Source organism: Orycteropus afer, unplaced genomic scaffold, assembly GCF_000298275.1.
Source record: "Orycteropus afer afer isolate SDZICR_OR568_19922 unplaced genomic scaffold, OryAfe1.0 scaffold00134, whole genome shotgun sequence".
Lineage (NCBI taxonomy): Eukaryota > Metazoa > Chordata > Mammalia > Tubulidentata > Orycteropodidae > Orycteropus > Orycteropus afer.
This window is the reverse complement of record NW_006921721.1, coordinates 274,334-292,049: the sequence shown is the minus strand read 5'-3', so window position 1 is coordinate 292,049 and position 17,716 is coordinate 274,334. Positions and strand designations below refer to the sequence as shown.

General features: G+C 37.2%; 1 protein-coding gene across 1 annotated transcript in view; it reads left to right on the top strand.

The window, feature by feature from the left end:
- Positions 1–17,716, top strand: part of SPRYD7 (SPRY domain containing 7) — a 39,356-nt gene that overhangs the window by 12,640 nt on the left and 9,000 nt on the right. Inside the window, exons 3-4 of the mRNA XM_007945221.2 lie at positions 7,220–7,386; positions 11,908–12,010. Coding sequence (XP_007943412.1) covers positions 7,220–7,386; positions 11,908–12,010 — 270 coding nt within the window. The remainder of the gene's footprint in view (positions 1–7,219; positions 7,387–11,907; positions 12,011–17,716) is intronic.

The following is a 17,716-nucleotide window of genomic DNA, read 5'->3' as shown; positions in this document are numbered from 1 at the left end:
TCCTGCTCTTCCGGCCTGCTACTCTGGCGGGCCTGAGTTTTCCCTCCTCACCTAATCCCTTCGGCTGATTGCTCTTCTCTCTGGCTTCCTGGATTTTATCCCCTTTCTCCTGCTCTTCCAGCCTGCTACTCTGGGTGTGCCTGAGTTGTCTCTCCTCACCTGTAACCCTGGGCTGTAATATGGATACAGAATAGTAAAACTATAGTGGACTAAATGAACTCTACTCCTATTTGACTAGCCTTGAGTGATATAAAAGATTCCTCTAGTGTTTGTTTTTCGAATTAATTTTAAATGCTGCTTTTCTTTTCTTTTTTAAATTTTATTTTGTTGTTGTTGAGAATATATACAGCAAAATGTACACAAATTCAATAGTTTCTACATGTACCATCTAGGGACAGTGATTACATTCTTCAAGCTGGGCAGTCATTCTCACTCACCCTCCTTTTCTGAGTTGTTCTTCCCCATTAACATAAATTCACTACCCTCTCAGATTCCTATCTAATCTTTTTCTTTTGGTTGTCTAAATCTTTTTTTTTCCTTTACCTCTGATGCATTCTTTTTTTTATTTTTATTTTTAAATGCTGTGTTTTAGGTGAAAGTTTACATAGAAATTAGGTTCCCATTTAATAATTTTTATACAACTTGTTCAATGACAGTGGTTATATTTTTCACAATGTGTCAACATTCTCATTATTTCCATTCTTTTTGTTCTATATCCATTAATTTAGCATCCTTGCCCCTTCTTAGCTTCTCATCTTTGTTTTAGGGTAAATGTTGACCATTTGGTCTTGTATAGTTTATTGTTTCAGGAAGCACAATATGCACAGATGATACTGTTTATTTTATAAGTCAGTTTGTTATTTGGAAGAAAGGTGACCACCAAGAGTGGCTTCAGTTACAAGTTAAAGGGTATCTTAGAGCGATAGTCTTGGGGATTCCTCTAGTCTATATTGGTCTAGTAAGTCTGACCAGTTTGAGCTTTGTTCTACATTGTTTTTTCCTTCTATCCAGGACCTTCTGCTGTGTCCCTGGTCAAAACACTTGGTGGTGGCACCTGGCCACCATCTAATAATTCTGGTCTCAGGCTAGATGTGGCTGTGGTTCATGTGGGCTACTAGTCCTGTAGACTAATTTTTTCTTTGAGTCTTTGGTTTCCTTAATTATCCTTTGTTTCAGATGAGTATAGACCAGTAATTGTATCTTAGAAGACCACTTTCAAGCTTTTAAGACCCCAGACTCACCAAACTAACATGTAGAACATTATATTTATGAACTAAGTTATGCCACTTGACCTAGTTGTCCCCCTGAGACTATGATCCCAAGCCTTCAAACCCAGTAAACCAGTCCTAGGAGGAGTTTGGTTATGTCTAGGTAGTATCCAAAACTGTGCCCTCTATATGTTTTAGTATATATATATGAATATATATGCAGTACAGATAAACATCTGTGTACATAGATAAACTTGTACGTGCACACTCATATACTCCCATGTGCCTTCCTACATAGATATATGCATCCATGTCTACCTATGTAACCACACACATATTTTTCAGTTGTTATAATTGTTATTGCAAAATTGGGTGTTATAGCATTTACCAAAATTATTTCTTATTCTCACATCTTTTTTTTTTAATTGTGATTTGGGTGAAAGTTTACAGAGCAAATTCAGTTTCCTTACAGCAGTTCACACTCACATTGCATCATGACATTGACTACAGTTTACCCAAATGCAACAGCTCCCCTCCCACTTCCTCCCGATAGTTACCACTTCCCTATGTCTATCCCTCCATGCACTCCTGCCCCCTGAACTATCTCCCTGTGCATAAACAGCCCTTTTTTTCTCCCATGATTGTTCTCTCCAAGGAGTGCATCTACCTCAGGTAAACGTTCAACTCATATGCCTGTCTTTTGTTTGGCTGGAAGCCATAGGTGTGGGTTTAATTCCAGACCTGAAGGGGAGCTAGGGGCCATAGTCTCAGTGGTTCAACCAGGCTCTATCAGACCAGCAAACCTGGTTCCCTTTTTTTTTTTCCCCCAAATGATTTTGAGTTTTGTTCCACATTGTTCTCCCTCTCTATCCAGGATCTCCTACATAGATCCCCCTCCAAGTAGTTGACCATGTGCAAAAAGGGTAAGGAGGCCACATCTTCTGACCTCCTCTAATCCCTCAAGAGGAAGACAGAATCACCATCAATAGCCCAAGGCCTATTTCTGCAAGGACATGCTGCCTCCCTCCAGCCCTTTCACCAACCGTTTCTCCCAAAGCACCCACCAACCTCTCTCCTGGGTTTGATAATTTGCTGCAGTGGACACACAGAACTCACAGATTATGGGGTTTATTAGGGAAGCACCAGGCTACAATTCAAGTTCAGGAAAAAACGCTCAGTCTCTCTCCCAGCCCACCCTCTCTCAGCCAAGTCTCCCAGTCTCTCTTCCAACAGTGCATGCCCCTAGGTGTCTCACTCAGCAATGTGTGTCTCGAGTCTCTTTCCCAGCAGTGTGTGTCTCTTTCAGCAGCACGTCTTCCTCAGCCAGCAGTCAGAGAGAGTTCTGCCTCTAGGAGGCCTCCTTTTGAGCTTGGCAGAGTGGCCAAACCAACCAATCATAACAACAGAATTCTAAGCACCTGAGAGTGAGCCTCCCGTAACATTGCATTGTGCCACACCCAACAGAAATAACCTGGGTAGATAACATTTACAGTCAGGAACTCCTCAGATGCTCATTCCACCACTGAGTTTACAATGACTTATGGGTAGAAAAGCCATATTAAGTAATTTACTACACTGCACCGTGGTAGCTAGGCACTATCTAGTTCTTCTGGTCTCATAGTCATAATAGGCTGAGGATCGCATCTCACATACTTCTTTGTGTCTTCATTTACCTTGGCCAGGTTGTGCAAACTTCACTCATACTGGGTATTGACTTTCCCATCACCAAAGCTAACAAGTGTCTACTATCTAGAAAGTGATTCCACCTCCATTCCCCTTCCATCCCTGGTAACCATCAAATAACGTGTATGCCTATTCTTGACTTTTTATAAACGTGAGTCCATACAATATTTGTCTTTTTGTGAATGACTTATTTCATTTAGCATAATGTCCTCCAGATTATCTATGTTATAAGGTATTTCACGGAGTCCTTTATTCTTTATCATTGCATAGTACTCCATTGTATGTATGTACTACAATTCTTTTATCCATTTATCTGTTGATGGGCACTTAGGTTATTTCCATCTTTTTGCTGTTGTGAAATATACTGCAATGAATGTAGGTTTGCATATGTCTAGGATATATTCCTAGGAGTGGGATTGCTGGTTCATAAAGTATTTCTATATCTAGCTTTTTGAGGAAGCCCCGTACTGTTTTCCATAGTGGTTACACCATTTTATAATCCTACCAGCAGTGTATAAGAATTCAAATCCTTCTACACCCTCAGCAGTATTTGTTGTTTTCTGTTTTTTGATCATTGCCACCAGTGCAGGGGTGAGATGTTATCTTATTGTAGTTTTGATTTGCAGCTTTGTAATGGCTAATATTATGAGCATCTTTTCATGTGTTTGCTGGCCCCCTGAATGTGCTCTTTGGTGAAGTGTCTGTTCATGGCCTTTGCCCATTTTTTGATTGGATTGTTTGTCTTTTTGTTGTTGAGTTGTTGAACTTTTCTGTATATTTTAGTGATTAGACCTTTATCTAATATGTTACTGTAAAGATTTTTTTTCCTCTAATCTGTAGGTTCTATTTTCATTCTCTTGGTAAGTCTTTTGATGAGCGTAAGTGTTTAATTTTTAGGAAGTCTTGGTTATCTAATTTATCTTCTGTCTGTGCGTTTTTAGTTTTATTTGATAGACTATTTATGCCCTAAATTTGGTTCATCTAGTTTTGACCCTGGGGAGCTCTGGTAGCATAGTGGCTAAGACACTTGCCTGCTAACCAGACGGCTGGCGGTTCAAATCCACCAGCCACTCCTCGGAAGGAAGGTTGGGCAATCCTACTTCCGTAGTGATACTGCCTCGGAAACCCAAGAAGGGGTCGCTATGAGTCGGGGCCGACTCGACGGCACATAACAACAACAACAACAACAAGTTTTGACCCTGTGTTCTCTTCCAGGATAAACTTTTAGATTTAACATTGGGTCTTTGAGCCATTTTGAGTTAGTTTTTATGCATGGTGTGAGATTTGGATCCTGATTGATTTTTCTGCATATGAATATACACTTTTGCCAGCACCATTTGTTAAAGAAACTGTTTCTTCCCTGTTGGATGGACTTTGACCCTTTGTCTTAGATCAGCTATCCCCATGGATGCATTTACTTCTGGGTTCTCAATTCTGTTCCATTAGTCTGTGTATCTGTCTTTGAATTAGTACCAAACTGTTTTGATTACCATGCCTGTATAGTAAGTTTTGCGATCAGCAAGTGAGAGGCCTCCTATCTAATCTTTCGAGTTGCTGTTATCAATCTGCTCTTAGGTAGATAGTTCTTGTAAGAGCATAATACTCACAGCAGACATTTTTTACTAGTTAAGCTAAACTATTGTTTGGTTTTAAGAAGACTTCAGAGGATATTTTTGGTTTAATGTTTAAAGATTATCTCAGGGTAATAATTCCAGGGGTTCATTCAACCTAAATGGCTCCAGGAAGTCTGAGCTCCGGGAAGTCTGAGAATTTGAAATTCCCTTCTGCATTTCCCCCTCTTTAAACAGAATTCTTCTACAGAATCTTTGATCAAAAATTTCAGTAATAGTAGTGGGGCATCATCCAGTTCTTCTGGCCTCATGACATAGGAGGCAGTTGTTCATGGAGGCAATTAACTACATGTTCCATATCATTCTCCTATTGCCTACTTTCCTTCCTGTTGCTGCAGATAAACAGAAATCAGTTGCTGTGATTTGGAGGCTGCTTGCAGGCTTTTAAAACCCTAGGCACTACCCAGTGAACTAGGAGGTAGAACAAAAGTACTACACATGTCATTAGGCCAGTTAACTGGGGTGCCCCGTGAAACCATGGCCCTAAACCTCCAAACCAAGAACCAAATCCCATGAGATGTTTGATTGTATATAAGCAGCCTCAGCAACTACTCTTTTTTTGTTGTTCATTGTTGTAAAAATATCTATCATACAACTTTTGCTAATTCAACTTTTTACAGGTATACAAATTATTGATAGCAATTATAATAATAGTTTGTGCAACCCTACTCTTAATCAATGCAGTTTTTCTGTCACTGTTAACCCTCCTTTCCTCATCCCTCCTGTTCCTGATAGCCACTAATAAACTCTGGTCTTTGTACATTTGCCTACATTATGTAAATGAGGTTATACAATATTTGTCCTTTTATGATTGACTTATTTCACTCATCATAATGTCTTCCAGTACTATACATACTGTAGTTTGTATATCAAGGCTTCATTTCTCCTACGGGCTAAGTAGTACGTATGTGCTACATTTTGTTTATCCATTTATCTGTTGATGAGCATTTAGGTTGTTTCTACCTTTTGGCTATTGTGAATAGTTCTGCAGTGAACACTGGTATGCAAGTCTCTGATTGAGTCTCTGCTTTCAAGTCTTTTGGGTTTATACCTAGTAGTAGAATTGCTTGGTCTAATTTTAGTTTTTTGAGCTGTAGCATTTTGCATTCCCATCAGCAAAGGATAAGGGTCCACATCCTTGCCAACATTTGTTATTATTATTTTTTAAATCTAAGCTTCCTAGTGGGAGTGAAATGTTGTCTTATTGTGGTGTATTTGCATCTTTCTGATGGCTAATGATGCTGAGCATCCTTTCTTGTGTTTTCTTAATGGACATTTTCATGTTCTCTTTGGTGAAATATCTATTCAAGTCCTTTGCCCATTTTATGATTGAATTATTTGTCTTTTTGTTGTTAAGTTATTGAAATTTTACGTATATTTTGATTATTAGATTCTTGTCAGATATGTGGTTAAATAATGCTTTTCCTAAATGTATTGAATAATTTGGATCTGTCCTCCCTTCCATTCTTTTATAAGTTAGCTCACTAGTTGCAAAATATCCCTGATTACTGTAGTCTTCTCCAATTTAAATACTTGTTTCTTGAGAGAAGCAAATATTTTTTTGAGCCTTAAATCTAAAATCAAATTTTTATATGTATCTTTAGCAAAGGATGATATTCTCAACGATACATTTGCCTATGAGCTATTAATGAGGCAATTGTGCAAAAGCGTATCATAGTTTGTACAGTTCTAAAGTAAGGAGACCCTATAACCCAGTCTATAAGTGTTGTCCTGTGAAATTAGTATTATCACCTCTTCTCATTCTCACAGGTGCTCCACTTTGGAGGATTAAGTATATATGGTTAAATTATTTAGGAGGCCAACACAGTGGAGTCCAAACATGTAACTTTCTGATGATCTCATTCAATCCAGAGAAATTAATGGATTGACAGTATGGTCTTCAAGTCGTCTTCCATGTACAGAATTTTTCTTAATTGAATTTGATAAAAAGTGAGAAGCAAACAGTTTGAGACAAAATCCTGAGCCTTAGGTATTGTATTCTCTGGTTAAGAAGATTGCTGCTTGCTTCAGAAGTCAGCTTTAGACCAAAAAGATTTATGCTTCCTGACTTTAAGGTATGGCATAAGGAAATAATTTTTATACTTTAACATTAATTAATTTTCTCCTCCCTGTCATATATTGACCATGGCATATATTATTTTCACATATTATAGACAGAAAAACTAAAGACAGTAATTTTCCATTCTCAGATGAAGAGCTTGAAATAGAACTCTAGGCCATTTAAATGTAATGTGTAGTTTTTTTGAAAAAAATCTTTCTTAGGGAAATGATGATGATACCTAGACTTTTTTTTTTTTCATTTATTAAATGTATTCAAGCATTATTCTAACTGCTTTATTTGGATTATCATGGTCTGTCTTTCCATAACCCTGTGAGGTGGGTACTGTCAGGATCCACAGAAAGAGGTTAACTAGTTCGCCCAAGATGATACAGCTAAGTTAGGATTTAAATGTAGGCGGTACTACCCCAGGGCATACACTTCTATCTCCTAGGCTGTAGTATGCCTGTAGAAAACATAGTTTGCTAACTACTTTTAAAAGAACATGAACAAAAAGTAGTTTAGTGATGATATGTCACTTCTTTTAAAAACAATTTGTGCTCTCCCTTTTAAAATTATGCTACCTTTTGTATTTGTGTGCTTCAGTTTTTGGGGACATTAAACTATTATATTTTTAGGAATCTGGGGTATTGGAGTCGCAACCCAGAAAGTCAACTTGAATCAGATTCCTCTTGGCCGAGATGTGCACAGTCTGGTGATGAGGAATGATGGAGCTCTCTACCACAACAATGAGGAGAAAAACAGGCTGCCAGCAAATAGCCTCCCACAGGAGGGAGATGTGGTGGTGAGTTTTCTTAGGAGTTGTTTTCCACTGTGAATTATTAAACTCAAATTGCTTTTAGTCTATACAGTGTTGCCTGGGAGTTTGTGGTTTGAATTTCAAAGCACTAGGATTGGATCTAATGAGGTGGTACATTTCCCAAAGAGAGCCCTTTGCATAGGTGCTACTGCCTTGCCTGCCTGCCTGCTGCTTTATAGAGATGCCATTGGCCAGGAGGATCGTTGTGAGCCCATATTTTAGTTCAGGGGGATTCTTGACAGGTTCAGTCTGATCCACAACTTACCGTGAGATGTTGTGGGCCTGGGCAGCATTTCATTGCATTGTACATGGGGTCACCATAGGTTGGAGGCCGACTTTGCAACAACAGTGGTTGACAGGTTGGCTGCTAATCGGCATTTCCTGCTTCTTTCACATCACAGAAAATTTGGCTCACAATTTTAAAAGTTTTCTGAAAGTTTTAGAAAATATTAGGTGATTTTGAAGCTGGAAATCTTTTAGAAAAAATTTTTAATTCATTACTTAATTTGTTATGAACTTCTGTTCATTACAGTATTTTTTTCAGGAAAGTTGGTTCTCATTAAATTTAATCATATTAAATTTCCTTTACTTTGAGAACTCTTCAAAGAACTGGACTCAAGATCCTAAAACTTGATTAGAGAGAAGTTTGTTTTTGTTTTTTTTTTTTTTTAGAAAACAGAATAGAGTTATACACATTAATAAGACTTTTCTATTTTCATTCCCAACTAGATATATTTATCTTTTTACCAAAGCCATCCTGTTGAAAATGCAATACAAAGATATTTTCTTTAATTCCCCTCCCAGCTACTTCCTCTCATAACGTGTTATTTGAAAACTTTACATACTGAGTTTAGGCAATTAGCTGTTGATTGAGAGCAGAGTCCTAGGTCTTCTTTAGCAAAGCTGCCCTTTTACACAGAACCTTGGGCTTCTGGCTCTGGTGTCAAGTTGAATGGAATCTGTGAATAATGGAGAAAGTGTCTAATAATAAGAAGACACAGACAAGGTAAATTCAGGTTATTGAATTAAAGAAATACGTAGTATTTGGGAAAGAATGAAGAAAGGTATGAAAATCAAGAATTCTAATTGTGGTCTGGTCTTTCTTCTCGTTTTTGCAATTTTAAAAATACGAATAAGAGTTAATTTTTAATTCTTGAACTTTTCTTCCTAAATTTAAAAAAGACAAAAGGCATAAACCATTTTTATAATCAACTTTTGTCTGCTCTTTTTAACTAATTGGTTCTGTATTTATAGATTATTGCCATATGCCCATAATATGGAACATCCTTTAAGGAAATGATTATTTCTTGAAAGAGAATCTTGAAGTTAAGTTGATGCTGTCAACCTGTTTACACTAAAAGATGAAATTCAAACATAAGGAAGGATAATCAGTAGCAAATGTTTTTCTTTGTTGATGCAGTGAACTTCTGCCATGTGTTATTCTTGCCTTTCTGTCTCATCCATTGAGATGACTGATACCACAAATTGACAGATTTAATGATGTCAGTTTTTGTCTATTAGCATTAAGAAGTTAGACTTGGAATTTTAATGCCCATTCTGATAAAAGGAGGACTAAAGAAGATGAAATGTATCGAGGATCAAGAAAAGTAAAATGTTACCCTACTGTATTAACTTTATCTTGCTGGTTCAAACACTCGAGAACAGATTTTTACCAAATTGGTGACAGTGGCATTGAAAAAGTAGAATGGATTATGAGATGTGAAAAACATTTTAATGTGTGTAGAATTTCAGTTATATGTCATTCTCTGAAAAGAAGTCAAGAAAAATAAGCTCTTAACATCTAACCAAACTATTATGTTCACACAATAATCATATGTAGTAACAGGGTTGATAGCAGCACTAGCTTATGCTTGTTTTTCACTTTTATATATGTTGTTGTTGTTATGTGCCATCGAGTCGGACCCGACTCATAGCAACCCCTCCTTGGGTTTCTGAGGTGGTATCACTATGGAACCTTGCCCAACCTTCCTTCCGAGGAGTGGCTGGTGGGTTTGAACCACCATCCTTCTGGTTAGCAATCAAGTGCCTTAGGCACTATGCTACCAGAGCTCCTTCTTTTATATATGGTTTGGAAAGTGCTGATTCCCTTCTAAAAATGTACTGTTTAGTTTAACTTTAGAGAAGTTCTATGACATTTATTATATGGGTCAGGCACTGCTCTAATGCCTGCCAAGGATTCAATTGTTTAATCCTCCTAATAACCATATAAGACAGGTAGTATCATTATCCCCATTTTATAGAGTAGAAGTTAAGTAACTTCTTGTATGAGGTAGTGCCAAGGTTATAATCAAGGCAGTCTGATTTCAGAATGTGTTCACTAAATCTGCAGATAATTATTGATAAATGATAGACCGTGTAGGATATTTTTTGGTATCAGTATAGCAGAGTGAAACTCAGTTTATAGATCATATAAGAGGACAGATTAGATTAGAAAATACTTGAACTAAACTCTGCTGGGAGTCTCACATTTTTCCTCACTTCTTTCTTTGGTATCAGGATTTTGCAGCTAGGCTGGGAGCTTGGGTTAAAATGTGCTTGCTTGTAATAGGTTATGCTGCCACCAGGTAGTAAAGAGCTCCTGGATTATCACCTGCTGAAAGAAGCTTTGATGGTGAAGTGGGTAAGGCATTTGGCTGCTTACCAGAAGGCTGGTGGTTTAAGCCCACCAGCTACTCCTTGGAAAGAAGATGAGGCAGTCTACTCCCGTGAAGAGTGAGTCGGAATTAACTCGATGGCAGTGGCTTGGTTTTTTTTGGTTTGATCTGACTGAGGAGCTCTGGTGGTACAGTGGTTAGCATCGGGCTGCTAACCAAAAGGTCAGTGGTTTGAACGCGCACCACCTTTTCTGTGGGAAGAAGATACAGCAATCTGCTTCCCCAGAGATTTTCAGCTTTGGAAACCCTTTGGGGCAATTCTCTTCTGTACTGTAGCATCTCAGTAAATCAGAATTGACTTAATGGCAATGGCAATGAGTATAGATTCAGGATCTGAACTGTTGGATTTCCTTTGGTCCTAATACACTTTCTTTTTTTATGTAATTATGTTTTGTTTTTTAAAATGAAAATAGATCTCTTTATTAAAAAAGCTAATTCTAGTCATTAGTTAGCTTTATTATTTAAGTACATAAACTAAAATGAAATAAAGGCAATCTATATACAGTTTATTTTTTTTCTCCTATTGTAAATCATTGTTTAACCCTAGCTTTGCTGAGATAGGAGGAGAAGTTTTTATAGCACTTAACCACGTTGATTTCTTTCTAACTCTAACTGGAAAGTGAGAGTGTTAAGGCTAGATGATCTATAAAATCTTTTTCTACATCTAAAAAACCTTTGTATAATTGACCCACAGTCAGAAATCCTTGTTTTTCATCTGTGATGATTTCTCTACTGAGAGATCACTACCATCTATTCTTAATTCTCCAAATGAAAGATCTCTTTTTTGTCATCAGCCAGTAACTATCGTAAGGTTTTAGAGAGAGTAGTATGGCATGGTGATTAAGAGCAAGTACTCTAAAACCATAAAGTACGGGTTTAAGCTCTAGCTCTGGCACTTCCAAAGCTCGGCATTTCAAACTCACCAGCAGCTCCATGGGAAAAAAGACCTGGTACCCACAAAGATTACAGCCTAGGAAACCGTGTGGGACAGTTGTACTCTGTCCTGTGGGGTTGCTATGAGTCAGAATCAACTTTATGGGACACAACAGCAGCAACAACAGAATAATGCTTCAAACATAACATGGGCTAGGTGTTTTCTAGTATTTTAATTGTAATAATTATTACTAATCAACTTGATTAGTAATTGATTTTTATTTTTGTACCATCTATAGTTTTCAGTTATATATTATATATATATATACACACACACACACACATATATGTATATATATATATGTATGTATGTATGCATATATATCTGTTGAGCTATTGTTTTTCTACTTTTCAATTTGATACTAATTATTATATTAGTTACATTCAGTTATTCAGTTGCAAACACCAGCTTTGCCTCTGTAAGGTACTTGACATAGTTACCAGGGTAAAGAGATACAGAAATGGATGGTTTCATTTTAGAAATCAATTGTGTAAAAATATTTCTTCACAACTTGAAACCACTGACAGATAGTAGACCCTGATGGTGGGAACCTCATTGTTTTCCCTCTCAAGATCAAATTTTAAATGTAGACAGCAGTGTTGTCTGTATGAATTAAAAAGGTCTCTCTCTTTATGTGCACAGTACATAGATCATATTAATATTCAAAATATAAAATCTAGTTGGTCTGAATTAATACTATGTTTTAAACTATAATCATTTGTTTTGCCTCTAATGTGTACTTTTGGGATTTTACCTGACTTTTTCCCCCTTATATAATCACAGTTAAATTTTTTTAGCTCAGTTCATTTAGGTCTCTATCAGATTATCAACCTGTAATAAAAACTATTGTGACCCTTTGGTCAGTCAGTTTTTCATAATGTTTTCTTTCCTTCACAGGGTATTACATATGACCACGTAGAACTAAATGTATATTTGAATGGAAAAAACATGCATTGTCCAGCATCAGGTATACGGGGGACAGTGTACCCGGTTGTTTATGGTAAGCTAAAATATTTCTAATATGGTATTACATATATGTTAACTTCTGCTTGGCATTTTTATTAACTTTATCATTCAGAAGTCTGGGCAGATTGCTAATAAGAACATTTTTTGTATGTTGTATACTCCACTTTGTAGGAATAAATTTAGTTTCTTTTTTCTTCATGTACTAAAAAAACACACGAAAACTTGCTAAATATAGTAATTATACTTAAATATGCATAACCGTATTATCTTTTTTATCATGTAGTCATTTATCTTAGAGAATTCAAAAAAACATCACAGAATTTACAAAGATCTTTTTGCCAGTTCTTAGGGAGGATTAGATGACCAGGAAGTGAAATTGTAAAGAATATTTTGGAACTAGGAATGGGAATTTTGTGTACATTGAAATTAATTAGCTTCATAAAATTACCTAAATGTTAAAGCTCTTCTTACATAATTATGACTTAGAATAGTTTCATATTGATTGTTTTGCTTTTGATAACCATGTGTATACTGTAGTATCTATACAAGTATGCCCCTCCAAGAATTGGGTTGCTTGAGAGATGACTCTCTATCACTTAATTATTTTAATTTTTTGTTATAGAAAATTTGAAACATGTATGGAAGTAAAAAAAAAAAAAAAAGATAGAATGAGCCCTCACCTACTTATTATCAACTTCATAGACAATCAGGTTTCATTTGCCTTCCAGCACTCTTTCTGCTCTTCACTTTCCCTCCTTGGGCTATTTTGACGCAGGTGGCAGACATAAATGGTTTATATGCATCTCTAAAAGTTAACGTCATTTAAAAAAAAAACACATGATGGCTTTATCATTTTATCCCACTTTATTTTTCATGTTCTCAAATTTAAATCAGCAGGTATATGATTTTTCTGCCTACATTTTAGTAGGTCTATTTTGTGCCTTACTTTTTAGTTAAGGATTTTGTTAGTCTCCTTTTCTCCTGAAGATTACTTTTCATTGATTTATACTTCTGTGTCTTTACAATGTAAAAATGTATTTTAAAACTAGATTTAGGTTCATTTTCTTGCATAGTGAACTAAAAATAATTCCTTTATTTAAGTAAACAGAAATGTAGCTTGATTAGCCCGATTTAAAAAAAAAAACAAAAACTTATTGCCACCGAGTCACACCCGACACATAGTGACCCCTCCTTGGATTTCTGAGGCAGTATCACTACGGAAGTAGATTGCCCAACCTACCTTCTGAGGAGGGCTCATGGGTTTGAACCGCCAGCCTTCTGGTTAGTAGTCAAATGCCTTCGGCACAATGCCACCAGAGCTCGTATTAAAATAAGTATCAGTAGACTGACTGAGTTATACAAGTGAATATTGAAAATAAAATTCTTATTCTAAATTGCTTCTTTGATTCAAAATTTTTAAGAATTTTATTTTTGTTGTAGTTGTTGAGAATATACACAGCAGAACAAATGCCAATTCACTAATTCACACATGTACAATTTAGTGACATTAATTATGTTCTTTGGATTATGTGACCACTCTTACCCTTCTTTTCTGAATTGTTCCTTCCTCTTTAACATAAATTCTCAGCCCCCCAAGTTTCCTATCTAATCGTTTGAGTTGCTGTTGTTAGTTTAAGCTCCTCTAGATAGATCTTAAAAGAGCACAATGCTCAGGGTAGACATTCTTTACTGTTGTTGTTGTTGTTACATGCCGTCGAGTCGGACCTGACTCATAGCGACCCCTCCTTGGGTTTCCGAGGCAATATCACTACAGAAGTAGATTGCCCCATCTTCCTTCCGAGGAGTGGCTGGTGGGTTTGAACCGCCAGCCTTCTGGTTAGCAGTCAAATGCCTTAGGCACTATGCTACCAGAGCTCCTACATTCTTTACTAGGTAAGCTAAACTATTGTTGGTTTTAAGATGACTTGCTTTAAGGTTTAAAGCTTATCTCAGGGCTTCTTTTCAGGGATTCATCCAGCCTCCATGGCTCCAGAAAATCTAGAGTCCATAAGAGTTTGAAATTCTGTTTGATTCAACATTATTTTTGGTGTAGTAAATTATGTATTTATTGTTGTTGTTGTGTGCCGTTGAGTCAGACCTGACTCATAGCGACCCCTCCTTGGGTTTCCGAGGCAATATCACTACGGAAGTAGATTGCCCCATCTTCCTTCCTAGGAGTGGCTGGTGGGTTTGAACCGCCAGCCTTCTGGTTAGCAGTCAAGTGCCTTAGGCACTACGCTACCAGAGCTCCTTATGTATTTATAGTAAAGTTATATTTCATAAATTGGAATCTATAAGTTAGCCCACTTAAACCAAAATATTTTAATAGTATGATATTATCAAAGACAAAAATAAAACTTAAAGCCCTTACCCTTTGTCCTTCATTCCATTGCTAATCCTAGAGAAATCCTGTTATTCATTTTGTCTATTTTTACACATAACCTATGGAGAGAATAAAACTACATAACACTAAAGAAAAGTGCCACTACCAAATTATGACTTTCAGCCAAATATAAGCTCTCAATGTTTTGGGGCAATTCTTATCATCTCTCTAATTGGGTCCTGGAGTCCCTGGATGGTGCAAATGGTTAATGCACTCAGCCTCTAACTGAACGTTTGGAGGTTCAAGTCCACCCAGAGGCTCCGTGGAAGAAAGATCTGGAGGGAGGTCTACTTCTGAAAAATCAACCATCGAAAACCCTGTGGAATACAGTTCTACCCTGACATACACGGGCTCACCATGAGTCGGAATCTTCTCAGTGGCAACTGGTTTTTAATTGTGTCTCATTCCACTTGCCAGATCTTCACCATCTGCTTAAATTTCCCCACTTATATTCTTTATAGATCCTTTCCTTCTACTTTATAAAGAAACAGGCTGTCAATAGTAATCTCCAGCTTTACATTCTTGTCCTGAAACTTTTCGGGATCAACTCCCATCTTGTTTTATTTCCATTCCATCTCAGAGGAAGTGGTACCCCTCATGTTCTCTGATTATAGTCTAGATTTCAGATTCCCCCAACTCTGGGACTTTGTCAGTTATTTAATCTATTTATCATATAATCGACCTCTTTCTTTTCAGTGCTTATAAGTGTTCTGAGTCCCTTTAAGCCCAAAAAACCTGCCTTTGAACTTCTATTCCTCACTATCCCTATGCTTACTCTTCTCTGTATGATTACATTTTATAATAGGATAGTCTATACTATTCTTCATTGTGTTGTTCATTTGTTCTTCAAACCAGTCTGGCTGCTGTTACCACCACTTTGTTGAAACTGCCCTAGTTAACATCACTAGTTATTTCATAAATGTCGTGAATGTCAAATTTGGTACTTACTTTTCATATATTATGAAATATATGTAGAAATATGTATTAAACATATATGCACAACTACACAAATAGCTGTAAAGTGAACACCCATGTTATTACCACTTAGGTCAATAAATAGAACCTTTTCAGAGACCCAAACTGCAGTGCCCATTACAACTCCATCCCTCTCTCACAAGATAATCACTATTTTGACGTTAGTGCCAGTTACTTACTTGCTTTGATTTATGTTTTTGGTTCTCATTCCCTTTTTTTTTTTTTTTTTTGGTCTTTGGGTGAAGATTTACAGAGTAAATTCACTTTTCATACAGCAGTTCACATATACTTTGTCTCTTTCTTTTTTTTTTTTTTTTTTTTTTTTTTGGTCACCACAGTCAGAATCATGAAAATTTTCATCACCTCAAAAGTTTTCCTCAAGCTCCTTTGTAATCTTTCCTGCTCACCTGTCCCACTCCATCTCCAAGTATGCATACATTGATCTGTTTTTGTCACTATAGATTAGTTTGCATTTCTAGAGTATTACATAAACAGAATTATACAGTCTGTACTCTTTTTATCCAGGTTCTTTCTTTCAGCATAATTATTTTAACATTCACCTATGTGGTAGCATGTATCAGTAATTTATGCCTTTTTATTGCTGAGTAGTATTTCATTGTGTAGATATTATCGCACCAAAACTCAATTCCGTCGAGTCGTATCTGACTCATAGTGACCCGTACTTGGGTTTCCAAGGCAGTATCTCTATGGAAGTAGATGCCCAGTCTTCCTTCTGAGTGTTTATTTATTGACCTATTGGTGGATATATTTGGGCTTCCAGTTTTGGGGTTTTACTAATAAAGCTGCTATGAATATTTATGTATAAGTGTTTATATAGTTGTATACATTCATTTCTCTTGAGCAAATACCTAGGAGTAGAATGGCTGGATTATATGGTAGATGTATGTTTAAGTTTTAAAGACACTGCCAAATTGTTTCCGACATGGTTGGACATGACCATTTTACATTCCCATTAGGAATATATGAGGGTTCCAGTTCCTTCACATTCTCACCAATATTTGCACTTATTTGCCATTCATGTGACTTCTTGTTGGAATCCCTGGGAGATACAAATGGTTAACATGTTTACCTGCTAACCAAAATGTTGCAGGTTCAAAGCCACCCAGAGGTGCCTCATAAGAAAGACCTAATGAGTTAGGTAAGGGGAGGGATGGTATGGGAAGAGTCTGTGACCAGCATGATAACATTGGGAAAAGGGAGGACACCAAATTGTGCACATGAGATATAGCTGACAGAGGCTAATACCAATATATGCACAATACTGCATTACCATTAATACCAAGCACCAGGCTACAAATAAATACATTAGACAACTGAGAAGATCAGATGGGGGTCTGTGAGCAGGAATATACTCTAGACCAGTGATAGATTCAGCTGAGGCTAATCTTGCACAGGTACTAGTGATACAAAATACCCACAATCATTACAGAAGCAACAGAAGACAGACATAGAGCAATCCCTCATAGACAGCCAGGCACCGTGGGAGAGAGGTCCACCAGATCTGCTGACTCAGGACCATAGTATTGGGGGACACCAGACTCAACTGGCACAATAAAATACATGAAAATCTTGTTCCACAACCTACTTTGGTGAGTCACTGGGGTCTTAAGAGCTTTCCAACGGCCATCTAAGATGCAGCTTATGGTCTCCTATTGTTGGAAGCGAAGAAGAGTGAAGAAAACCAAGGGCATTTGGAAACAATCAGCTCTAGGACATGATGGATTTTGAGACAAGAAGAACTAGATGGTGCCCGGCTGCCAATGCCAACACTTGGCAAGGGATCAAAACTGGAGATCCTGGATAGAGTGGGAGGAAAAACGTAAAACAAAATCCAAAAACACAATAATGACCAGAATTACTGGTCGGATGGAGTCTGGTGGGACCCCCCAAGACTATGGCCCTGGGATACATTTCAGGCCTGGAACAAAACTCATACCAAGGGCTGGCTCCTCAGTGCAACAGTAAATAAGACTTATATGCAGAACACTCAACCCACAGCGATGCACTCACCTACTCTATGGAGATACATCCCTGAAAATAATCAGTCATGGGGCACCAGAGCGGCATTAGTCACATGGAGGAAAAGCTGGACAGAGAGGAGTGCATAACTAAGAAGGGCACAGAGAAGGGGGTTACTGGGAAGGGAGAGGAGGAGAGTGGGTTAGGGTTGGGGATGGTAATTGGGGAGTGAAACCAAATGTACATGAAATGAATGTAAAACAAATTCTGCTCTGTAAATTTGTACCTAAAGCACAATTTAAAAAAAAAAAAAAAAAGGACCTAATGATCTACTTTTAAGCATAGGTACTGAAACAAGGCGGGCTTGTGCTTACTCACTGATCTGCACTGAACACGTTCCCT